We start from the raw sequence: 25,954 nt of genomic DNA, 5'->3' as shown, positions 1-25,954 counted from the left end.
AAGTGTTAGTGGCTTTTATACAATTACACCTGGAGCATGAATTGTGTTTACCTTCTGGGCTTTTATGGGGCCTGCCCGTGGCTGCTTCTGCCGTTGCTCTTTAGGTTCAGGTACTTTGTCAGTAGTTTTTTCTGAAAGCACAGGAACAATTTCATTTTCGTTCCCATTTGAAGCTGGAGCACCAAACTGAATTGTGTCAATTCCAATTTCAACTCCACTTTCTTGACCATTTTTTGTTCCCTAGTAAAAGAATATTTAAAAAGTTACTATGAAACAGAGTTCAGATTTGACAGGATGATTTATGCAGCAGTACATATTTTAAAGTATAATAGGAGGAGGTTTGAAGTAACCTACACATTAACTGACTTGATTATGTTTTAAGAAAATTTTCCCTTAACCACAATGATCTGTATGTATTAGAAAACAACTGATAAAATGAAAACCAAGACAAGACTTAAGTTTTTAAAGTCCTGCCTTTACCTATCATGAGTGTGATCATGTGCCAATCACAGCCTGAAGTTATTTCACCCCTTAAAACAAATATAAAAGCAACAAACACAGAAAAATACACCAGCAAGAAACAAACGAATTAATGAATGAATGGGGAAAAGGCAGTAATACCAAATGTTGCCTACTTGTAACTGCTTTGAAAATAAATAATATAGTCATTTATGTAGCACCTACTGCGTGCTAGGCACTGGTCCAGAGAGACATGAGCAATCTAACTCACAGAACTTGCATTATAATGGATGGAGAAAACAAACAACTGAAACATCAGATAAGTGATACAAAAAAATTAAAATATGGTTAAGCCACTTTAGATTGGTAGGTAGAGAAAGACCCAAGGAGGTTACACTGAAAGTGTTTCTGGCAGAGCAAACACCTAGTAGGTGAAGAATAAAAAAGGCTAGTACAGCTGAACGCAGTGATAGAAGATGAACAGAGATAAAAGATAAACAAGCAGAGAGCTAGCTAGACGACACAAGGGATTCTGATGCATGCTGAAGTTTGAGAAACTGTTTTAAGGAAACTGCCCCAGAAACCCCACCAAGACCATTAGCAGTCTATTCCTACCTCTGATGAAGTAGCTGATCCAAATGACGTCAGAGGCTTATTCCAGGCACTGACTGAAGGTGGCTGTGGTGGACTAATGGGCCCTACTGAAGAGAAAAAGCCACAGGAAATATGAATACTAAAATTAAGAGGCTAATAATCCAATCTATACAACCCTTTCTTTAACGGTAGTCAATTTAACAATAACTTTTCACACCACACTTGAAGAGATTCTTGCATACCAAAACAAATATAAATCCCCAAACATTGCGTATTGCTTTCATTACCACATAATAATATGGCTATTAAAAGTATAAGACTTGTTTTAGAACCAAAGGTTTTTAAGAAAGGAAGTTAAGATTACAACCGCTTCCTACTAAGAAGAAGGAATGGCTAGAAAAAACCATACTGAGTAACAAGACTAAAAACAAGCCCTAATGTTCCCTCACCATTCCCCAGCCCTCACTTTTGTGACACACTCACATTTCTTAGAGATGTCATTCAGCACAGCTGGTGGGGCCACCTTGTTATCCCATAACTCAGTTGTAAGAGTGCCATGTGACTGCGAGGTCTGGATGGATTTTCCTGCAGCTACATAATCTGTGCCGTTAGGTGTCTGAGCCGAAGGCAGTCTAATTGAAGGTGGTGGCTGTTTTGAAGACTGTGTTATAGTCTGCAGGGGACTCTGGACTGGTTTGTGAGTCTGTCCCTGAGTCTGGCCTGGGGCAGTGGGGCCTGGGCCTGAAATTGTGACTGTCACAAGGGCTGGGGCTGGGATTGGGGCTGGGAGTGAGACTGGGGTTGGGACCGGGGCTGAACTGGCTGGGGCAGTTGGGGTTGAACTGGCTGGTGCTGTTGGGGCTGAGCTGGCTGGAGGTGGAGCCGAAGTTGGTGGTAGAGCTGAAGCAAGAATGGGAATTGAGGCTGAGGCAAGGATGGGGACAGGGGCTGGGGTTGAAGCCGAGGCAAGGATCGGGGTTGGAGCTGGAACTGAAGAAGAGGCTGGAGCTGAGGTGGAGGCTGAAGCAGGAGCAGGAGCTGAGGCAGGAGTTGGGAGTGGGGTGGAGGTTGAAGTTAGGACTGGAGCTGTGGTTGAGGCTGTGGCTGAGGCTAGAACTGGAACTGAGGGTGAGGCCAGAACTGGACCTGAAGCCGAGGTTGAAGCTGGAACTGGGGCTGGAGCTGGAGACTGTGCTTGCTGGGTACCTGTAGCCTGTTTTTTGGCAAATCTTGGCGGAAGCTTAGAAGTCTGACTTCTTCCTTTTTCATTGGCATTCTTTTTGTTCCAGACCTTAAAAAATTCGTAGAAATCATTTTTGTCAATAATACAGCTAAAAGTAATAGTTCATAAATATGATTTCTAACAAAGCTACCTACTACTAATTTATCTCCTTTACTTTTCAAAATAGGTACTTCACAGAGCAAAAATGTCAAGGCTCCTCATGAAGAAAAAAGACAAATATGCATTATACATTCTTAATACACAGGGCCACAATCTCTTTTCCACAACTCTGAAATTTAAAAATATGTTTGCAGTAAATTCATCTGGCAGCAAAATCTGATCTGACACAAAGCTACTTATTGACCTAACTTGCATTTGCCACAGAAGCATTCATTATGGAGTGCTGTTGGGGTGCTATGCTACATAGAATACATGCACTACTATTTCCACCTTTCTAAAGATAATAATTAACAAATGACTCCTGAAATTATCTCGTACCAAAGGTTATATTCAATTTAACTCACTTTAGCATTCACACAGGATTTGTACAGTGTCTCCTGTTTTTAAGCCCTCTCATCTACTAGAGTTCTTTATCACTACGATTCATGTGTTCTACTTATTTTTATCTTGTGTCAGCATTTAGCAAAAAGGGTGTTTGGGTTGATTTAAATGGAATAACTTACTCATACTGTGCTTAAGTGAACTAATTTTGATTACAATACAAACTTTCTAAGTCAAGAATCTTCAATTTGTTAGTTTTTAACAGTTGTGTTTACTAGGTTTCCAAGATAACCTAAAGTTAACTCTAACCCTGACACAGAATACGATGGGGCAAATAAGACAAGTAGACTAGAGCAGAAAACATGTTGTTGAAGTAAAGAAGATCTAGGCTAAGCCAAACAGTGGTTATATTCTATTCATAATTTATCTCAATTCTGGTTAAAACCAGTTTAAAGTTGTGAAAATCAAGTCACTCTCAATACTTAAATAATAAATCCAGCCTTAACTTTTCAGGTAGACAGAAACCTTGATAGTCTGCTAACATCTTTTGGGCAACAATTTAAGTAACCAGCAACAAGCTGAAATGCTAAACCTGTATGATCTGTTCTTCCTTCTTCCGGCGTTCCTCATCCTGTAAACGTTTTTGTTGTTTTTTGGATACCACTTCAGTAAAACCATCATCATTCAAATTTGACTGTGGGTCTTCAACTACCGTTACTTCAGGGTGATCATCAATTATAACAACACCTGCAGGTAAGGAAAAATATTTAAAATACTTTCTTTTAATAGGAAAGAGTAATAGAAATGTTTCGTCCAGTAGTGATTAAAAGTCCTAAAATTATTTGCTCTGAATGACATCTCCTTTTTCCTTAAACAATACAGTGGTAAAATATTTTTTAAAAATCAAAATTAACCTATTATCCAGTCAAACCACTTTAACCTCTACCTCTCTCGGCCTAAAATCTGTACTGTGCTGTAAAGACCTATGTAGCACTTTACCTCATTTGCACCTAGCCATTCTAAGAGGTGGGTATTGCTACTGTTTCTCTTTTTCAAAAGATACAGTAAGCTCTGAGAGGCCCATTTGCTAGGTGAGGTTGTGACTAGCCAACCTGATCTTATGACTCTTAATGCCTCTATTTTACGTAGACCATTGTCCACAATCTGTAGTTGTTAAAAACAAGTGGCATGGATGTACATACATCATAACCCATCACATGAATGACTCCACTCACTGTCCTACAACAATTATTCTATCTTATTAAAATTATAATATATCCCAGTGAGTATAAGAAATCTAGATACATTAAAAATTAAAAAAAATTAGCCCAGCAGGGTGTAGCTCAGCAGTTGAGCATCGACCTAGGATCCAGGAGATTGCGGTTTGATTCTCGGTCAGGGCACATGCCCGAGTTGTGGGCTCAATTCCGAGTCAGAGGCGTGCAGGAGGCAGCCAATCAATGACTCTCTCATCATTAATATTTCAACACTCTCTCTCCCTTCCTCTCTCTGAAATCAATAACGATATATTAAAAAAACATTTTTAAATAGTTCAGGTCTTAGCCTACTAAATCTCTCCATTTTACTCAGTACTTCCAGTTTAAGTTTCATCTGAATGAATGACAAATAGCTCATTTTCACCTAACTGTCTAATTCCTAGACATTCCTTACCTTCATCAAAATGTTCTTACTGCTTGTGTCATCCTTTGCATCTGATGTCTTATTGATACCTTTCTGAAAGTATCCATAGCAACACTGCCTCCCCTCCTATCAACTCATTCTCTATTTACCGTATCTTAGATACCAATTTCATCAAGGTCATAACTCAATTAGGTTTAACATTTCTTTCATTTAAAGCACAGGATATGAACACAGACGTTATTTTAATTCAAGTTAAATCATTTAGTGATTCAAGATAGCTTCCATCATATAGGCTCAACTCTTTCTTTAACTTCTTTATTTATAGCATCCAACTCAATGCAGCAAACAGATAAATAAATGGATCCTAAGACATACTTGCATAATTGTTGAGATCAAACTGTGACAGTGCATCTACTTTCTCTTTGGGTTTCTTAGGGCCTGGTTTGGGGTCCTCTCTTTTTTTCCCTGTAGAATCTTTGGAGTTTTTTTGTCCTGTTCCATTAGGTGCTCCTTCCTGGTGGTGTGCAGAGCTGCCATTAACAGGATCAACACCAGTTGTGCCCGCAGACTGGTCATCAAATGGCCTACAAAATAATGAGACATTACTACCGTGGGCGAGGGGCGGAGGGAACTGACAGTTTTTAAAGTTTAATCTAAGAAGAAATAGCAGTGGGGTAGAAGACCCTAGCTCAAAACCAACAAGCCTTAGTGACTTTCGTTGAGTATGTCACTAAAACTGAGCTTCCCAATGAAGGAGATGGGCTGGCTCCTTAGGGTAGTTCTTTCTAGCAATTAAATTCTATAATCCTGAAGGTTCTTATTGTGTCTATTTGTCTATCATGTTATAAATAAATGAGCTAAGCAACAGGGTTTATAGCAGAAAATTTGTAATCCAACCTAGTCCAAAGTATTCACTGCTGGATCTTCTCCACAAGAGGGCAGCATATGAAAAAAATTAGAAAAGCTTTCTATGTTTATACCATGTTTTTAAAAAAGTTCAATCAGATTTATACATTAATGTAAACATATAAAAACACTTTCATATGGAAACAATTCACTTCACAAACAAATGTATTTTTACAGTTTTTGTTTCCTAACATAAATTTTATTCTTGGGCTCATTTAATAAAAGCTTTATGAAAATAGACCATGGAAAATTGGCTTATAATTTCATTTTCATTTTAGCCTATAGTACCACTCAAGATAAAAGCTTACCAAGTACCTGACACAAGCATGACCTCCAATATCTGAAGAACGAACTCCTCTCTTGTAAATGGGACTCTTACACAACATTCGTTTAAGCTATAAGGAGTAACTACTATTTCTGCAAGTTCAACATTGTTAGCATTTACATGGCACAAAAATCTTGCTAAGTCGTGGAAATATACTCAAGACTGCTCAAAATTCAGCTCAAGACCACCTTAAGTATCACTCAAAATTCTAATAGCTCAGGAATAGTCAATAACTGTACTGTTACTGTAACTGTATCCTATCCTTTTCCTTTGGACTTTAAAAAGAATGTTCAAATTCTGTGTTAAGCAGATTCTCAAGAAACACAATCAGCATTCTCTCTGGAAAATTTTCTAAATTATCAGAAAGCAAAAATGTCTACTGATGGATGAAATGCTAAGTATATGCAACTAACCAATGCAGATTAATATTGTCTAAATAAAGTTCTTATCAGCTCAGGCTGCATATCTGGGAATATGGTTTAAAAAAAAAAAAAAAAAAGGCACACTGTAATAATAGTTGCTTACCATACAAACCAGGTATTATGTTGAATGCTTCACAAATACCATGTCAGTATCTTTACACATTTTTAGAAATCCTACTGCTTTCTCCCCATTTTACTAATGAGAAAGCACAGCGTTTATGACTAGTAGGTATCAGAGCCTAGATTTAAAACTAGGCATACTGCCATTTTATAATTTTTCCTAATACTAAGGAAATCAATAATTCACTATAACCAACATTTTAATATTTAAAAGAATAGACTAAGTTTACCACAGTTCGGAAAAATTCTTTTTAAAAAAAATCAAATGACCTGGAATTTATGTTAGTGGTGGCCTTGGTGGTTAGGCAGGGCTTTCTGGATTTCTCTCTCTCTAGCTGGATCATTTACTGTAGGTTTGCAGCTAGAGGGGGAATATAATTTATCCTTAAGCTCAATATTCACTATTTACAAACCAATATAGAGTGATAGTTTATGGTTACTATAACATATTAATTTTAGTCCCAGAGGACACCCATGAACACCAGTGAATGAGAAACAAAGAAAAAGGTGGGCTACTCATCATCAGTAAGAGGACTTACCAAATGGAGGACACTGTACAGGTGCGCCCTAGTGTGCAGATTTTCCCAAAGCTACAAATTCCTAAATTCCCGAGAGGCCCCTTCTGGATAAAGAGGCAGGCGGAGACTCCTGAAACACACTAACCTCTCTCCTTCAAGCATCTTACGCTTGGAGAACAGAGAAGAGGATGTGGGGGGAACAATCTGCGGTCCTCAGCCAGGACTGGCTCCCCTGCACAGTTCGAACAAGAAGTCTATGTTGAGCCACTCTTTAAAGAGCCAAAAGTAACGAGACGTGAAACTACTTACCCTCGCTTCCCACTTTTGGATGGTGGACCACTTCTCCTCTCGTTCCTAGGACCTGAGAAATTCCTCCCGGCTTTGGGTGGACCACCATTGCCGCGCCGATTTTGGCGGTCAATGCCAGGTCTCTGACTGGAAAAACTTCTCTTTGCTATTTCTCTTTTTGGAGCTGAAACATTCTCTCCAGCCTTCACAGTAGCTTGTGCATTCAAATCAGCATTTTTTTTTTCATCCCTCTCTCGCCTCTCGTTGAAATCACTGCTTTCCGAAGCTGTTTCCCATTCTTCGTTTGCCTGATCTGAAGAGTTCTGGTTGGACAAGTCTGGCGTCTTATTCCCAGGAACATCCCCAGCAGTGCTAACTGGTTCTTGAACCACATTACTCACTGTGCCGCTTGTGGGCACTGCCACCTCATTGGTTTTTGAGGCTGCCTCCCTCTCTCTGAGCCGTCTAAATCGAGGCGGCTTATCTTGCCTGGGTGGTCGGGTAGGGCGCTGCCTCCGGGGCCTCTCTCTAGTTGGGTCAAATTTTCGCTCAAACTTTGGAGGTCGTTTATCAGCTGGTATAGGAATAAACTGCTCGTGTCTTCTTGGTGGCTCTCCATCATTTGGTTTAGGAACTTCTGCCTGCCTTGGGTTCCACTGATTGTCCCGATAGGCAGGTCTTCGTAAGGTGGAAGGGCGTGAGGGGCGGCCTCCAGGATCCCTCCCACCACGTCGGAATGTCCCCCCTCTGCCTCGCCTGGTGGGCTCTCCTTTAGGGAGGAACCCTGGTTTAGATTTATCATCATCCCTCATATACGGTTTGTCTAGAGGTCTATTATCTATTCGGACATGATTTTCAGACTTGAAAGAAGACTGTGGCTTTATAGGTTTTCTGTTTTCAGACCGCTCCTCCCTTTTGGGAAATTTACCTTTGCTTAAACTATCCTTGTCACTAGCACTTTCGTGAATTTCACTGTCTGTGTCAGTCTCGGAACCTCGCTGTCGTCGTCTTTTGGGAACGACTTCAAAATCGGAGCTCTCACTCCGAGTCTCACTTTCCTCTCGCTGTCTGAGAGGCCCTGAAGGCACATGCTCTGTCCGAGGCTTAGTGTCTCTGTACTGAGGATACTCTCGAGCGTGGCCTCTGCCACCACGGCCCCGCCCTCCATAAGAGCCTCTATAGCTTCGGCCCCTGGAGTAATATTCTCCTCGGCCTCGACCTCTGTATCCTTGATCTGGAAACCAATCTCTCTCTCTCGCTTCTTTCCAATAGGTCCTAGGAGGTAGAGTTGATTCTTTTTTAACTGGTCTTGAATCTGGTCGAGGCCTCTCTGTAACAAGGTCTTTGCTGACAACTTTCTCAGGTTGTTTTTCTTCTTTGACTGTTGGTGCAGTGACAGTTTGATTTACAGTTTTAGCCACAGGCTCTACCTCAGCAGCACTATTTACAGGTTCCACGGGCTTCTCAGTGTCTGGAGGTGGCTTCTGCACCAAAGTTGGAGTTTCTGTTGAAGGAAATTTCTCTGGTTCTGGTTGAGGTGGTGGTGGAACGGACTGTGGCTGAACACATGCTGCAGGTGGCGGCGGTGGAGGAAGAGGCTCTTTCTTTTCCGTTTTTTCTGGTTTTATAACTTTCTCAGTGACCTTTTCTCCCTCTTTCTCCTTCCTCTGCTCACGTTCCTCTTTCATATCTCTAAGGATAGGTTTTTTAATGGGACCTGACCTTCTCACAGGCCTGTCATTACCGTCTTCTCTCCTGCTGGAGCTTGGCCTTGGGCCCCAACGAGTTTCCGATTTAGATTTATACACTTTTTCTGATTTTGGTCCTTCAGAAGATCGTAGAAAGCTATCCTTTTTTGGTTTGTCCTCTGACCTTTCTGCTGGTTCCTTTGGATCAACACACCTGCTGGTTACTTTAGGAATGCTTGCAGGTGGCTCGTTTCTTTGCTCCTCTGATTTTTGAGTATGGTTCGATCCATGGGAAACACTTCTTTTCCGGATAGGCTGATTTTCTCCGGCTGAAATCCGCTCTTCTTGAGGAGTGGATATTGTCTTTTGATCAGGTATATCAAAGCAAGCAGAATGACTGTTTGTGTCAGAGTGGTGAGGTCTAATATCTTCCACAGACCTGCTTAAAAACTTCTGTACTTCAGCCTCACCTGATTCTCTAACAAAGTCCGCCTTTGGATGCGTCTCTAACTGACTCTGTTCTACAGGGTAAGTAGCTGTGATCGGTTCCTGATCCAGCGTGGCTTCAGGCCTAGCATAAAGAGAATTCAAAGGCTTAATTATCACAGCAAAATCTTTCTCACATTTAAGTACACAGCAAAATAATCCCTCTAATTTAACAACAAACAATGAATCCTGATCATAAAGAGCATCTTCATGTCTCTATAAAGTTTAGTGCAACATTATTCAAGATAGTTGAGGCAGAAACAACTTAAATGTCCCTGATGGGTGAATGCATTAAGAAAATACACTATATATGTGTAATGGAATGTTATTTAGTCACTAAAAAAGAAAAAGAACAAGGAAATCCTGTTATAAGCCACCACATGGATGAGGACATTATGCTAAATGAAAGGTATCAGTCACATGAGGACAAATACTACATGACCCCACTTACATGAGGTATGTAAGGTAATCACACTCATCCAAGCAGAAAGCAGAATGGTAACTGCCAGGGACTGGGAGGGAGGGGGAATGAGGAGTTGCTACTAAAAGGGTGCAACGTTTCAGTTGTGCGAGATGAGTAAGTTCTACAGTTCTGTTCTGCTGTACAACACTATGCTTAGAGTTAGCAACATTGTACTCTACACCTAAAATTTTGATAAGAGATGATGTGTTTCCCCCAACAATTAAAAACTTAAAGTTCTACTTAGACCATGCTGTGACTTTTTAACCCATCAAGACTAATAATTTCCACCTATAATCCAAGACTAACTTGAGTAGGTCTATCTTTCCCAAAGAATCAGAATTATAAAACATCAGTAATATACAAAGGGCAGAAACTCTAACTTTATGGGTATAAATTTATACTGACCACCAATTGTGTGCTACTTCACAGTTTCTTTGAATTACATTATGTTTTATGTTTGCCATAGAAAATGTCCACAAGGTACTGGTAATTAAATGCCTGCCATTTCTCATTAGTGGAAGAATTACATCAACACTTTAGCCAAAATACATGTCAAGTACCTTATCAGTGGTAGAAACATGCCAAGTTTAATATGTAACAATGAATTTCAGCACTTAATTCAGTGTACAGAACTAGTGTACAAAGAGCCCTAATCAATACAGAAATGCCAGAAAAAAGAAAATACGTCCAAAAGTGAAATGACACACATGAAATGGGAGGATATCAGGTTTGTGGCTCAGTCCTGAATCAGAATGACCTTCAGGGAAGCTAAACAGTATTCATTTCACAATATTCTATTGGCTTTATGAACAGTTTTAATAATTACCTTACACCCTCAGGTTCTTCTGCTGCCTTGGGAGCAGTGGCCTGTTGAGGCTCCGTATGAGGATAGGGCTCTGACCCCCACATCATACGAGGCTCAGAGAGGGAAACTGTGTGATCTCTTGCAGATCGAGCTATATGCTCAAATGACTCAGAACTGTTGGCTGACCCTTCCATCTGGTCTCTTCTCATCAAAGGCTTAGGAGGAATCATTCCTGTACAAAGGTAAGAAAAAGATGGGATAGTGCAGGGAAGAAGGGGGAAACAAAAGAAGCAAAATTATTAGAGATACAGAATCTAGGTTATTAATAGCTATTTGGTATTCTTTACATACTCAAGCTAAACAAATACTTTTGCCACGTAAAACTTATGAACTCAACAAATGATCATTGACAATTGTAAGTTTTTCCATGAGATTTTTATTGCTGCTGTTAAATAAACAGATTTAAGAACTGAGGAAGCAAAGCAAGCAAAACCACAATAGCTGCCTATATAGGAAAGAAATTAATAATCAGATAAGAAGCATTATAACTCTGTGCATGTTAATACAAACATAATGAGAATCACACCAACTGTGAAACATTAAAAATATTTCCTATAGAAAATGTTATTAATCTAGTTTAATTAATCAATGTTATAAATTATGTCTTTTAAATTTTAAAATTTCAAAATCACAATGGGATTCTTGATGTTTTTTATCATTTGTAAACTTTCCAGTATCATTTTGATAATGGGCTGTCTAAATTTATTTCAATAGATTCCATAAAAGACTGCTAATTCACTTGTTTTTAACTGAGGAAACAAGTGTTAGGCTGGTTAATGTTGGAGAAAACTGATAAGCTGGACTATATAATATATGGAAAATTCAAATGCTACAACAAAAGAATGAAACAATGTAGCAAATAGACATTCTTAATAAGAGAGTAATTTTCCATCTTAAAATTTTAAAATAATACTTACAAAGCAGAAAATAACTAGTAATTTGGTCTGACCATTTAGCTACTCTGTGCTAAAAGAAAGTCACAAAATTTTATAACTAAAAATCTAGGGGTCCTTTTAAGTTCTAGTTAAGCTAGACTATAATTGCAATGGGATTCTTGATGTCTTCTCTCAAAAGGAATTGAAGACTAAATATGGAAGAACAAATGAAAAGCTTTGATATTGCATTACTGCAAGGGAGCCACGCAACAATGGGGATTTCAACTCACCAGGATGAATGGGAGGAATATCCATAGCAGGTCTACCCGACATCATTCGAGGATCCATGTACGACTGCATCATGAGCCACCTTGGATCAAAGCCCATGGAAGCCAAGTGCTGAGGGTGGGGCTGCATGGGCTGGTACAGAGGTCGGTGTGGCGGAGGAGGGACAGCAGCCCCAGAGGGCTGTGAAGGGACTGCCTGGGGAAGGACACCTTGCTGCTGCTGCTGCTGCTGCCACTGCTGCTGTTTCATCTGTTCCTGAAAAGGAAGAGTCCCACAGCTTGAGATTCTAGTTCCACGTAATACATTAATATGACCAATCACATCAGAAATAATAGGCCCCTTGGAATTCTTCTGGGAAAAGAATTAAAAGGCATTTAACAGTAAAAGGTGGTAAGACAAAAGATAAGTATGGAATCTCGACTTAAGCAACTAATCACTCCTTAATTATACTGCAGAAACCATTCCCTAGAAAGGGAGGTGACGTCTATAAAGGAGGCAGAGGAAAACGGAATGACAGACATTCAAGATAAAACCCCTATCAACAAACTTTTCTTAAAGTAAGAATTTTAGCAAAAACCAGTGTGCTTTTGTATTAGGTTTTATGTCAAATGATTTCTCAGACTACTGAACAATAAACGTCCTCAATTGTGTATGATAAAAAGTTTTTTATTATTACCTGCTGCCGCTGGAATCGTGGTGGTAAAGACTTCTGAAACTGTTTAAAATAACCAGATAAAACAGCAGGCCGGGGTTGAGACCCTGATTCGGGTTCTGTTTCATGCGTCACTTGTGTGGTCTCTTTTTCACTGCGATTGCTGTCTTGTCTACTGAAAACCAGATCATCCTCTGCCCAAAGAAAAGATAAAAGATACGGTATTTTATCTATAACACTTATCAAATACATGATATTTGTGAAGTAAAATTATTACATATATAAAAAAAAAGGTAAGAAACAAGAAATCATCCTCAATACTCCAAAACACTGTTTTGAATTCTAATATTGGTAGCCATTAATGAGATAACATTAGATTAACAAAACCTTTGATTTCTTCAAAGGTGGGTTCTTATTAATACTGAGATCACAGGTCCAAATGCTTCACCATACAAAAATCTGTATAATTTTTTGTGATAGTAAAACATTTCAAATACTACCTACCTTCCATGGTTTCGTAAGTATTAATGTTACTATCAATATTTACTTGTGGTTCACAAGGACTTATGTGAAAACACAAACAGCCTATAAATACTTAAAAAGAACACATTGATTTGATTTTTTTTAAATCAAGGGATTATTATCTATAAAGAAAACTAATGAGTCTAAGTCTGATGACAACAGACTAGCGATCTAGTGATCATCGGCTATCTTCAAACATATAAATCATTACTCTATGCAAAGGGTGTCAAGAATGATTACACAAAAGGAGAACCATACACATACCTAAAATAAAAGTTTTCATCCTCGAGAAAACCAGTCATATTTGTTCTAGAGAATGAGTATAAACTCAAGTAAAAGCAGAGTCTCAAAGAGATTTCATTCACAGCAGCATTATTCAAAATAGGTGCATAGAACAGAAACAATCCAAGCGCTCACCAGCAACACGTGGTTTACAATGGATTACTACTCTTAAAAAACAAGCTCGTAATATGCTACAATATGGATTAACCTTGAGGACGGTATGCTAAGTGAAAAAAGTCAGTCACAAAAAGACAAATGTTGCATGATTCCACTTATATGAGGCACTTGGAATAGTCAATATCATAGAGACAGAAAGTAGAATGGTTGCCAGGGGCTGGGAAGAGAGGGTACAGAGTTTTGGTTTTGCAAGATGAAGAGAAAGATGAAGAGAGTTTAGGAGAGGGATGGTGGTGACGCTGCACAGCATTATGAATGCATTAATAGCACTAAACTGTGCATCTAAAAATGGTTAAGACACTACATTTTATGTCATATGTATTTTACCACAAGAAAAAAAATCAGGGAAAAAACCATTAAAGTATCCAATAAAAGAGAAAACCCACAATTTGTTATTTTTAAATTATACATGAAATTATTTTTTAGATTTTTAAATTCAGGTTACACATACTACAATACACAAACATAAACACTACGAGTAATGTGAACCACTTATAGAGCACTTACAAGAACAAACAATACTATTATACCTTTACTGCAGCTGTTCTCACTTTCTGGTTTTTCTACCACAGGTTCTAAAGCAGGTTCTTTGTGTTCGGGTTTTTCCTCCCCTTTCTCCCTTTCTTTCTTCTCCAGCTCCCATTCCTTTTCCTGCTCTTTCGTCTTCTGCGGCTCTAGCTCCTTCTCTTTTTCCTGCTGCGCTTCTGGTTCCTTCTCTTTTTCTTGCTTTCTCTCCTTCTCCATCTCTTTCTGTTTCTCCTGCTCTCTCTCCAGTTCTCGCTCCTTCTCCTGCTGCCTCTCCTTTTCCCGCTCCTTCTCTCGCTCCCGTTCCTGTTCTTTTTCGAGCTCCTTCTCCCGCTCCCGTTCTTTTTCTCGCTCCCTTTCTCTGATTTCCTCTGGAGAGGGCTGCTTGTCCACGATGCCCAGCTTCTCATTTAACCGTTTCAGTTTCTCGGCGCAAGCTGCCTTCCTCTGCTCCTCCATCCTCCGCTCTTCCTCCTCACGCCGCTTCCGAGCGCGCTCCACCGCGGCCGAGAGCTCCGACTGCTGCCTCCTCCTCTGCTTCCATATTTCATCCTCATCGGGCACCGGCTGCTTGGGGGGGAAGGGGCCTGGCCTCCCCGGCGCTGCCTGCCGGTCCGCAGGGGGATGCTGAAACAGTCAGAGATTATCAGACAAGGTATGGCAAATCTGCTTCCCGCAACAGTGGATTATCATAGGCATGGAGAGGGCAAGAAAAGCTCCAGAATTTTCCTGATAAACACACACATTAAAATGCAAACGAGTAACAACATGGGAAAAACATTAAATCTAGATTCATTCCCCAAGCTAAGACTGGGATAATTAATCCAACCATGTAATTTTACTGAGCATGTATCTATGTACTGTGCTGGACATGAGGCTCACTCAGTATTTGTAGAATAATATTTGAAGCTGTCAAAACATGACTTTCAAAATCTAAATTTAGAGACAAAGGAAATTTAGAGACAGAGGAAATTTAGCACGTCTGTGTTTTAGCAGTAACTGCCAAAGATGGAATGCCTAAAGAGGGAGAAAAAGTCCAGACACACACACGATGGCACCACATGAGCCCTGAGAAGACAGAAGTGGCTACAGCGGAAGAATAGACAGCTGAAGACACTAAGTGAGAAGGAGACACTGCCACTACCATTCCATAGGAGGAGTCCCTAGAAATTGGCCTGCGAGGAGAGTGTCAGTTCTAAACTGAGATCCAGAAAGGCCCATCTAGAGCCCAAAGTGGAACGAGGGAGGCTCACCTGGGAGGCTAAGTTTTAATGATTTAATGTGTTCTAAAACAAGTACTCTAAGATCACTGCCAGCAACTATGTAAAGACAAGCAAAATAAAAAGGAACTAAAAAAAAAATTTGTTTTAAAAGTACTGGATTTAATAGCTACTAGGGTGAAGAAACCTTAAAAGCCATATACCTCGTCAGGATCCTAGAAAATAACGGTATGGTGAAAACACTGGGCTGAATATGAAAAACAACAGGAAGATAGACTATAATTTACTAAAAGTGCTTTGAGGCAAACCACTTACTCTCCCCTGGTGCTCAGTTTACTTCATCTATAGCTCAAAGACAAGCTGCAAAAACAAAGCAATTATATAAAAGTACTTAATTTACAGAGTAAACTCAAAGTAAGTTTTTAAAAAAAGCAACTTCACTGAAGTATAATTTACATAAAATGTGATTGCACACATTGAACACTACTGCCCTAATCAATACATGGAGCATCCTTGTCACTCCTTTCCCAGCACCCTGCCCCCAACCAGCTGCTGTTCCCCGCTGGCAGGAGATGGTAGTTTTGCTTATCCTAGGATTTCAAGTCATATTCTCTTTTGTGCCTGGCTTCTTGTGCTCAGGGTAACAGGCTGAGGTCACTGTGTGCATCAATAGTTTGCTCCATTTCATTGCTGGGTAGCAATTCTTCCCAGGCATACTGTTTCACCTGTGCATGGAAACATGGATTGCTTCTGGTTTTAAACTATGAATGAAACAGCTAAGTCTTGTGTAAATGTATGCTTCTATTTCTCTTGCAGAAATAGCTACGGATGGACTGCTGAGTCATATGGTAAGTATATGCTTCATTTCATAAGAAACTGCCAAAAGTCACAGTTTCACAGCCCCACCAGTAATGTACGAGGGTGCCAGCTGCTCTAATCCTCGCCAACATCTTGGTGTCATCAGTCTTTTTAATTTGGGACATGTTGTGGTTTTAATTTGCATTTCCCCGGTGACTAAAGACACTGAGCATCTTTTTAGATGCTTACTGGCCATTGAGCTTATTGAGCTGTAAGGCTTTTTTCTTTTTTTAAAAATGTTGACTGTATTACAGATGTCTAAAAGGGAATGAGAACACAGCTCTGAGCCCTCCAACACCCAAAGTTCAGTACAGGAGGCCCAGAGGAATACAAATTGAAGAAAGAGAAAAAATGATATAATGCCTCAAAAGCAAGTAAACAGAGTTTTATGAAGGATGGAGAGATTATGTCAACTGCTGCTGAGATTAAGTAAAATAAAGACAAGAGAACTGGATTTGGCAAGATGGAAGTCGTTATTGACCTTGATAATAAGTTTCAAAGGTATAGTGGGAGATGTTAATGAGAGAGAGCCTGAAGACAGTAAGTGTAAATAGCTTGCTGAAATGATTTTGCCATGGAGAGCAGAGATAGAAAAGAAATCGAAAGGGGGTGGAGGGTGGTGGGAGTTAAAGGAGGGCTAGTTTAAAAGATGTTTTAATTGGGAGATAATATTTCCAGCAAGTGATAGAAAATGGGATCCAGGGAACAAGAAGGGGTAAGGACAACAGGAAGGAAGCCAGAACAGGAAGGGCACTAAAATGGGGAAAGTGGGTGCTTCGTTTTCCTAATGAAATGAGGAGTTTGCTCATCAGCTAAGAACAAAGGGAAAGGGTGAAGAGGAAGACACGTAGGAGATACAAGGTAAACAAAGTCCGTAATTGTTTCCTAGAAGTTATAATAAAACACACAGAATCTTTCCATGAAAACAAAGTCAAACACATATAGACCACAAACCAGCATGTAGTAGTTAAAATTTACCTGCTGTGCAAGCAACTTTGGAGGTGGTGGCAGGTGAGAAGATGGTCCACGTTCCTATGGATTATTACAAAATAATTAGAGAAAAGATATCTACTAGAAATATTTCTGAGTGTGATTTTTTTTCCAGTGAGACCAAAAGATGGAAAGAAGCAAACCATCATTATCCTTTTAATGTTTTCAATAAAATTACACCACTCACTGCAAGATAACTTTACACTCTACTATAGAACTACTCTGCGATTTCAATAAGGTTAAAATCTCAAATGAACTTAGCAAAAGGTAGAATTTTAGTGTATAAATTCTGGAATTCTAACCCAGGTAATTTGGCTGCTTAGAAATATGCCTCTAGTTTTACATTTTTATTTACGTAAGCCCAATACTTTTTCTGGATTTTCTTTCTAACGGCAAACTAAAACAGATTTACCTAAAGAAAATCTCTCCTTTACCTAAAATAAAGCCCTTTAGCAATGGTAGTCTGGCAAAATGATTTATCCCTCCACTTTGATATGACCAAGCTGTGATAAGAAAAAAAAGTAAAAGCTTAGTTTCTACTTGATAATTTTAGTTACTGTAATTAATAGTTCCTGTTACATGCAATAAAATTGTTCAGATCTAGAGCTATTCAAGAAAAAAAAGTAATTTCCTTTTCCTACATCTTTGTCCAACTCTCATTGTAAGGTTAATTCATCCATAATATCTGCAGTGACGAAGATATCCTTGAGTCCAACAAACCTGATTAAATGGTGGTCCTTTCCCATAAGGACCTTTTGCTACTGATGGCTGGGCAGGTGTCTGAGATGATGATTTAGTGTTGCACACCTCATCTGCTTCTTTTCGGGTTTCAGTGTTTTCAGAGGCTTTTGAACCTTGATCTTCACTAAAGAATCAAAAATCAGGTGAAATGAAAAAGTGAAGCAGACAGACTTTACCATAAGTAAATGCATTTTCTCTATGTAAAAAGACGTTATTTCCATATACTTTCAAGGAAAAAAATTTATCAAGGAATGAGATGGTTTTGTGATGGAGTGGCACTAATGTGTTTATTCAATAAATATATACTATATATCTACAATGTTGTGGGGACTGGGCTTGGCTAGGTTATTACCACAAGATATAAAGTTCAGTTTTGTCAAATATAGATGCTTGCACCCAATACAACCTGGCAAAGGAACAAAATCTTATCATTTTCTATCACCCTCACCCAATAACTGTATTGTAATTGATTCTGACTTAATGAAAAAGATAAATAAAATTATGGTATTTAGAAAAAATCACAGGCATTTCACAACTGACCAGAAAACAGCAGACTATTACAATGCATTGGATGAAAAACTACACCAATATGTACATGCAAGCAAGCTCCTGTGTATTTTAAGGGCCCAACTGTTATGTCGCATAACCCTAATATTCCTGATTCTGAGGCCCCTTATATTCCATAAGACAAGAAAAAGCTACTATTTTCCAAGATGCCGCATGCTAAGCTTAAAAAAACCTAAGACTTGAAGTAGCTATAGTAACCCAAGTAATTTTTCTACAATTTTGTAAATATGGATCAGGTCAAGCAAGTAACAAGTTTTAAATGATCCTTAATGCTGTCTCTCAAAACATCTCCAATTAGCCCTGGCCGGGTCACTCGGCTGGAGTGTCATCCTACACACCAAAAGGCTGCAGAATCGATATCCTGTCAGGGCACATACAGGAGGCAACCGATTGAGGTTTCTCCCTCTCTCTCACCAATCAATAAACACATCCTCCAGTGAGTATTAAAAAAAAATAAAAAATCTCTAATTAGATGGCAATTATCTAAACATTTTTGTTAAAATAATTACTTTCTTTAGAAACATCAAACTAAAGTTCCTTGATTAGCTGCACTTTTAAAATTTGTCTCATTAACCACATCCCCACTCAATAAAAGTCCTTGGACTAGAATATAGAAATTCTCTACATAAGGAACAAATGCCTATTAATGAAGCCTCTTTGATTAAATGGCTAATATCATGTCAACAAACGAATACTATTACTCGTAAAAGATACCACAACAACTTACCTACTGTTTTCTTTAGGACTACTACTTCCTTGCTCATCATCGTCACTGAAATTCAGCTGTTCTGTGTAATCTACTTCCATCTGGGCACCTATTAAATTAAGGAAAACTCAGAAGGACTGTTTAAAAGCATCAAAAAATTTAAAATGCTTCATTAATTTTGCCTCTTACCTGCCCAACCTTCATCAGCTTCGGCATCTAGATTATCGAATTTATCAAGCTCTTTCAGTTCTGATGCGCTAAGGATGGAGGGGCGTTCCGGCTCAGGAGCCCATGATGGAGGTGGGCCTCTTCCTCGAAGACCTCTAAAGAATGAGAGGTTATAAGGGGAAAAGAATACAAAATTTTAATAAAACTAAATTTAAAAAAATTAAAAGATTGTAATTTAGTTCAATTCAACAATATTTTCTATATGATATACAAAATATTTTGCACCTGACATGTGTATGAAGAAATTATAATATTAATACATAAATTTAGGACAACACACAGTATAATTCTTATGCAAGTATTTAACAGCAGACATGATTTTTTAATTGTCAAAACTTTAAAATAAAACAAATATATGTTAAAGGAGAATATGGCTAAGACTAATATTAATCTCAAAATACAGAACTTTAAGAAAAACCACCATTCAGGAGGATGCTCAAGCAAGAAGTAAAAAGAGAGAATGGGGAATCCTTAATATTATTAAAGAAGGGATAAACAAGTGTCATTAATTTTTAGGGCCATAATTTTCAGTTTTCAGAATTTTATGTAAGATAATTTTGTTGTCATATAAAAGCTAGCCAAGTGTAACAACTGTACTTTGAGGACAGAAAAATGAATCAATCATCACAGTCCATTCAACCTCCAGAAAAATCTTAGTAAGCATATATATGCCCTGTGGACTTTAATCATTTAATAGTCTTACTTGTTTGTTTCCGATAAAGAAGGTGGAAACCTCATGGGACCATGAAGAGGAGGATACGCCATCCTTGGATACTGTTGAAACATCTGAATGTGGAAAACAAACATCGATAAATTTAGCAACCCAGTTTTTTAAAAAAGAAAGATCACTGTGACTAAACATGAAATTATAATTTATAGAATGATTAAAAATAAACAGTAGTACGAATAATTAATTTATCTGCTGGTACAGATCATCATTCACCTTCAATAATAAGCCACTTATAAGATTACTGCCTCCACCAAGAGTTTACAAATAGTAATAATCAGCACACATCCTAAGAAGAACTTCTGTTATCCCATTAACAAAATTACATAAAAGTGTACACTGACACGAAAAACTAAAAAAAGGTAACATGTATGGACCTCAGAAAACAGCAAAGCCTTACTACTCAAGTTCAAATACTTGCAAGGAAATAATGTGAGACTAGATCCTAATGCAGGGATAGATTAATCGAAGGCAGATTTGCTGATAAAGAGAAACTAAATTCAGGTAAAAATAAGGGAGAGTCCAAAACCCAAGGGAGTGAGGGAGGAGGTGGGCAGGGAGTGACCTGGAGATTTCCTATGGGTAGGGCACAGGCGGATTCTGAGTCAAGTTACTGTGCAGACAGTAATTATAAAATGAGGCACAAAGAGGATGCTCTCTATGGGAACTTGGCTTTGACAAGCTACGTTTAGGAGAAGTTATAAGTTAGATTATAAAGAGAAAACACCAACGGATTCAACCTATGATGCGAGAGCAAAGAAATGTCAAGGAGTGCTTAGTTATTTACCATCTGCTTATATCCAGGTCAACATTTGTTAAAAAAATATATGTGTGTATGTGAAATTATATTACTTTAAATATGTAATTTATATCCTGAAATAATTATTTTATAAAAAAAATAATAATAGCTGTTTGGTAAGAAAATTACTTCATGCTTGAAGGCTGTACTTATAAAATCAAGCTGTCTGAAGAAAATACCTCTAAGGAGGGTCAGAGCAAAGTGAATTGAGTTCAGCAGCGGCTGAAATTCAACAAAGCCTCTGTCTGGAGAATACTTTGGAATGGTTTTGGTTGCATCATACTTTATACTGAGGTTAGCAAATACACTATTGGAGGTAAATGTTCACAGGTAAAGCTGCATTATTTCCTTTTGCTGATTGTTGAGATTAATTTCATATGGGATTAAATGTTTAAAAATCAGGAATTTGCCACAACATTAACTGTAGAAACAATCTTTAAATTCTCAATACATGGTAGTGGTTTTCAAAATGTTTCTGTTGCTGTTAATTAGTGGAACACCTTATTCAAGTAAAATCATTGACAAAACTGTGGACAAAGTCCACCTAGTTTCCCTCTTACCTTCCCTTATCCCATACCCATCCCTGGAAATTCAGGGGTCTTTGGAAGCACAAGTTGAAAATAAGCAGACAAGCAGTTGGGTGTAAATTATTTTTCAAGGAGAGGTTAGTATATAAGACTGATTTTTATCACACTCCCAATTTTTTAAAGAAAATATTTAACAAGTAATTGTTTTTAATCATTTATTTCCCTCCACTACCCTATAGTATCTAAAAAATAATACAAAGAATAGAAAATATAAAAAAAGAATATGGACCTTTCGAGTTTGAATACTTCAAAATCATAAAAAAATACAGAAACTAAATACTTACTCCCTTTGAGATTAACGTCCTCCTAAAAAATGTAAATTTATTTACTTGGGTAATGTAACTTGCCATATGATTATATAGTAGGCTGAGAGCAAACAAATGAGTGAAGGCACCAAATGTAACTACAAAATTATAGAAAATATAAGGGTCAGAAGTATATATTAAATGAATCTACAAAGATTGAATCGGCAAAATTCAGAGACTGAGAAACTCCACAGGATAAAAGTAAATTGTCCAGAACTAAGAGGTAGAGGGAAAGAGGTAAGCACAGATAACAAGATTTCTAAGAGAAATATGAACCAATCTCAAGGAATAGACATTATCTGGATCCTAATTATGAGACAATAAGGGAAACTGCAATGCTTACTATTCTTTTTATTTTAAAAAGAATGTTCTTTTCAGTTATGATAATAGCATTGTGAAACCCACTCCTCCCCGCCCCCTGCCAGTCTTTAAGGCCCTGGCTTGGTAGCTCAGTTGGTTAGAGTGTCATCCTGACACACCAAGGTTTTGGGTTTGACCCCTGGTCAGGGTACATACAAGAATCAACCAATGAATGCATAAATAAGCGGAACAAAAATGGATGTCTCTAAAAATCAATAAATAAAAATTTAAAAAATATACATACATACATATATATATATGTGTGTGTGTGTATATATATATATATATAACTTAAAGTATATATGGATGAAAATGAGACATCTATGATTTGCTTTAATAATTCAAAGTGGTGGGAAACAAGAGACAAGACTGCCCACAAATTGATTAACGGTTAAAGATGGAAGGTAGATATGGGAAGAGAAAGGTTCACTGTACTATTATTTCTATTTACATGTGTTTAAAATATTCCACAATGAAAAGTTAAAAAATTAAAGATATACCAATAAAAACTTTAGAAATAAGCAGGTATAAACGAGCCCTTTGGCAGTCATAAATTCTATGGACTTTTTTTTTTTTGAATCCTCACCTGAGGGCATTTTTTCCATTGCTTTTCAGAAAAAGCAGAAAAGGGAAAGGGACAGGAACACACACATTGATGAGAGAGAGACATCAACTGGTTGGCTCCTGTGAGTGCCCCAACCAGGGCGGGTGATACAGCCTGCAACCGAGGTATGTATGCCCTTGGCTGGAATCAAACCCCAGACTCTCCAGTCTGCAGGCCGACGCTCTAACCACTGAGCAAAACTGGCTAGGGCTATAAACCTTTTCTTATAGAAATGTTTTTAAAATGCATAATCTGTAAATGCAAGGTATAACAAAAGAAAACAATTATATATAGTTCTGTTACTACAGTATTTAAAAAACAAATTTGTGACATAGTAGTACATATGCTTCTATATTAGGTTGTTAAAAAACAAGTGGGTCTACCCTAATAACTATCATCAAATAATGTTGAGTATAAACAATACTTTGAAATATCTTAAACTATGTAACATGAAAATATCTATGATCCCTATTAAGGATAAGCAGGTACTGTGATTTGTTTCCTATACTTGTTATCAAAGAAAATGCTAATTTTTATTAGATGTTAATAAAGATCTAAATTTTTTCCATTCTAATTCTCTTCTTAGAACCCAGCTCAAACACCTCTTACTTAAGCACTTGCTATTTGTTTAGCAATACTTACATAAGGAGGCATCATAGCTCGGTACTGGGAAGCCAGGGCAGGCTGTTGTCCATTCAGTTTAGCCTGTGGAGGACCACAAGCTATCCTCTTTTCCACCACTTTGAGGATGTCATTTTGCTCTGATGGCCCAGCTGTGCTTTCTTCCTGGCCAGGGAGTTTTTCATCTTGGTCAGATGTTGAGGGTGAGCCGCCAGACTTACCACCATCTCTCCAACAAGCAACATCTGGTACAGAGAGATATAAGAAAGGAATAAGGAAAAATCTGAAAATGTAACAGAGAGAAACCAAACTAGCCGCGGTTCAAGAAATTCAAGCAAATAACAAGCAGCACAGTGAAGGAGCAGCGGAAGTCTAATCTAGGCCCTACTAATGCTTTTGGTGTTTAGGTAGTCAAAAGTAGTGGCTTTCAAAGCAGAGATGTACCTCAGAAAGATGTCACCAAAACCAAATATGGGGTTTGGGGGAAAAACATTAGTTCTCTATTAAGTTTTACCAATATCTGATAGGGGGTTCACGTCCCCAGTGAGCAGGTTTAATGACTATATTATCTGGGTCAACTGCACTTAAACCAAATAAGACTGGTAAATGGTTTTACAAGGAAACCTGGTTTGGTAGGTAGCCTCCAAGATGGCTCAAAGGGTCTCTTATCACCGAGTATTCACACCCTTTGTACCACCCTCTCACAGTGTACCCGACTGGTCTATATAGCCTGCAGAATAGAACAGGAGTGATGGCACGTCTGAGATCAGATGACGAGAGACTATGGCTTCCACCTGAGGTGGGAAATGTCTGTCTGTCCTTACTTTTTCTAGGGAAGCCATGTTGTGAGCAGCCACATACAAGAGCCACCATGAGTGAGCTCGGAACAGCAGCCTCAGTCAAGTCACTGTCAGATGAGAGCTTTACTGCAACTGTGTGGGGAGTTCCTGAGCCAGAACCCCCAGCAAAGCTATTCCCACATTCCTGACCCTCAGGTACTGTGTGAAACAAGTCCACTCAGTTTCACGTTTGAAGCTGCCAAATTTGTTTGGCAGCAATAGATAAGTGATGAAAATCAAGGGGAAACATTAGAGCTGACACATCTATTAATACACACTCATGAACATTAAAGCAGTTAAAAAAAAAAAAGCCCTAGCCAGGTGGTTCAATTGGTTGGAGCATCGTCTGATACACCAAAGGGTGGTGGGTTCAATTCCCAATCAGGGCACATACGTACGTTGCAAGTTTGATCCCCAGTTGGGGAGTGTACGGGAGGCAATCAATAGATGTTTCTCTCTCTCTAAAAAAACACATCCTCAGGTGAGGATTAAATAAATAAATATGATCTAGCCAGACTTGACAAGAAATGAGCCAAAAACAACAGCAAAAAGAAATGTATCAGGTTATCAGAAACATGAATTTGTAACCGTTACTGTAAAGAGGAACTTCCCCATGTATACAGGTCCTTTGAGGTATTTGGTCATGACAATATGAAGCTAATACAATTGATAAGCCTTAAAGAAATCTCAAAGACTTTATATTTCTATCTTTAATTTTTGCTTTGTTTTGTATATACTACAAGTATCTTTCACTATCTAAATTTATTTGCTTCCTAGGTTTGAGTTCAGAAATCTAGGGATCCCTAAATATTAATGGAGTAGCAAATAAATATATTTATAAATAAGTATATGCATATTGGAGAGGTATGCCCTAAATATTTTACTATTGTAAAAATAACCAAATATTAATGTACATTTCAGTAACCTAGGCATCATTAATATGTACACTTCCAACGAGTTCTCAAAGTTAGGCTGATATTGTTCATGTAGAAACCACACTCAAGTAAGTGGTAAGCAACTAGTTACTGTCTGCCTTTTAAAAAGAGGCAAGTCATACATACAACAGAGGCAGGCAGGAAGTCACATCACAAGACAAAACACAAATACAGCCCGGCCGGGCGTGGCTCAGCGGTTGAGCATTGACCTAGGATTCAGGCAATCGGGGTTGGATTCTCGGTCAGGGCACATGCCTGGGTTGCGGGCTCGATCCCCAGTCGGGGGTGTGCAGGAGGCAGCTGATCAATGACTCTCTCATCATTGATGTTTCTATCTCTCTCTCTCCCCCTCCCTTCCTCTCTCTGAAATCAATAAAGATATATTTTTAAAAACAAACAAACAAAACACAAATATAATCTCATTCTGTGTTTTTATTAAACTGAAAGTACTCTTACTAGGTGGGCGTAAACTGGGTCCAGGTCCATAGCTGTCATCATTTGCTTCTTTCTCTTTTTTTTCCTGATCCCCAGCTGCCTGCAGACTGGGAAATTCTTGCTGGAAATGACTATTCACCTGGATTCCTATAGATTAAAAAAAAAAAATTAAATGTAACTTTCATACCAAAGATAATTCAAAACCCTCCCAGGATAGAGCTGCCTTTTTCTGATTATTCCACATTTCAATGATGACTATTCGCATCCATAAAACTTTTTAATTATTTAGATTTAGAATCCCTTGGAAAGTTAATGAACAGCCATGAGGAGATAAAAATCTAAGAAAGGAACCTGCCAGATACTGTCCCAGAGGACTCATTAAGATGAAGCAACTGAGTTTCACTTCTGTCTCTCATTTATTTCAGGAGAAGTCAAATTCCTTCATTCATACCTCTAAGATTATCAGTTCAAATTCTATGACTGAAACAGACTTTAGGGGTAAACACCGCAAGCACCATGGCAAGGCTAAAATTCACTTCACTGCCTGATTCCATTTAACTTACTATTGAGATACTAGTCGAGCCTCACTATTCACCCACCTCTATCCTGCCTG

The 25,954-nt window shown here is 38.4% G+C and overlaps 1 protein-coding gene across 14 annotated transcripts in view; it reads right to left on the bottom strand.

The window, feature by feature from the left end:
* Window positions 1-25,954, bottom strand: part of PRRC2C (proline rich coiled-coil 2C) — a 69,215-nt gene that overhangs the window by 20,932 nt on the left and 22,329 nt on the right. For 13 of the 14 annotated variants that reach the window (XM_016221426.2, XM_016221434.2, XM_016221429.2 and 10 more), the window contains exons 5-21: window positions 25,363-25,488; window positions 23,154-23,377; window positions 19,833-19,915; window positions 19,091-19,224; window positions 18,923-19,010; window positions 17,608-17,752; window positions 16,876-16,929; window positions 13,825-14,446; window positions 12,338-12,507; window positions 11,664-11,916; window positions 10,460-10,670; window positions 7,018-9,255; window positions 4,793-5,001; window positions 3,369-3,523; window positions 1,537-2,344; window positions 1,075-1,160; window positions 52-240 (exon numbers count right to left, since the gene is read on the bottom strand). In XM_016221426.2, the coding sequence (XP_016076912.2) occupies window positions 52-240; window positions 1,075-1,160; window positions 1,537-2,344; window positions 3,369-3,523; window positions 4,793-5,001; window positions 7,018-9,255; window positions 10,460-10,670; window positions 11,664-11,916; window positions 12,338-12,507; window positions 13,825-14,446; window positions 16,876-16,929; window positions 17,608-17,752; window positions 18,923-19,010; window positions 19,091-19,224; window positions 19,833-19,915; window positions 23,154-23,377; window positions 25,363-25,488 (5,795 nt within the window). The remainder of the gene's footprint in view (window positions 1-51; window positions 241-1,074; window positions 1,161-1,536; window positions 2,345-3,368; window positions 3,524-4,792; window positions 5,002-7,017; window positions 9,256-10,459; window positions 10,671-11,663; window positions 11,917-12,337; window positions 12,508-13,824; window positions 14,447-16,875; window positions 16,930-17,607; window positions 17,753-18,922; window positions 19,011-19,090; window positions 19,225-19,832; window positions 19,916-23,153; window positions 23,378-25,362; window positions 25,489-25,954) is intronic. The other variant, XM_016221427.2, reaches the window with a different exon arrangement.

This window comes from Miniopterus natalensis, chromosome 19 (genome assembly GCF_054644295.1).
Source record: "Miniopterus natalensis isolate mMinNat1 chromosome 19, mMinNat1.hap1, whole genome shotgun sequence".
Classification (NCBI taxonomy): Eukaryota; Metazoa; Chordata; class Mammalia; order Chiroptera; family Miniopteridae; genus Miniopterus; species Miniopterus natalensis.
Note: the sequence above shows the minus strand (reverse complement) of the source record. Positions and strands in the feature narration are given on the sequence as shown.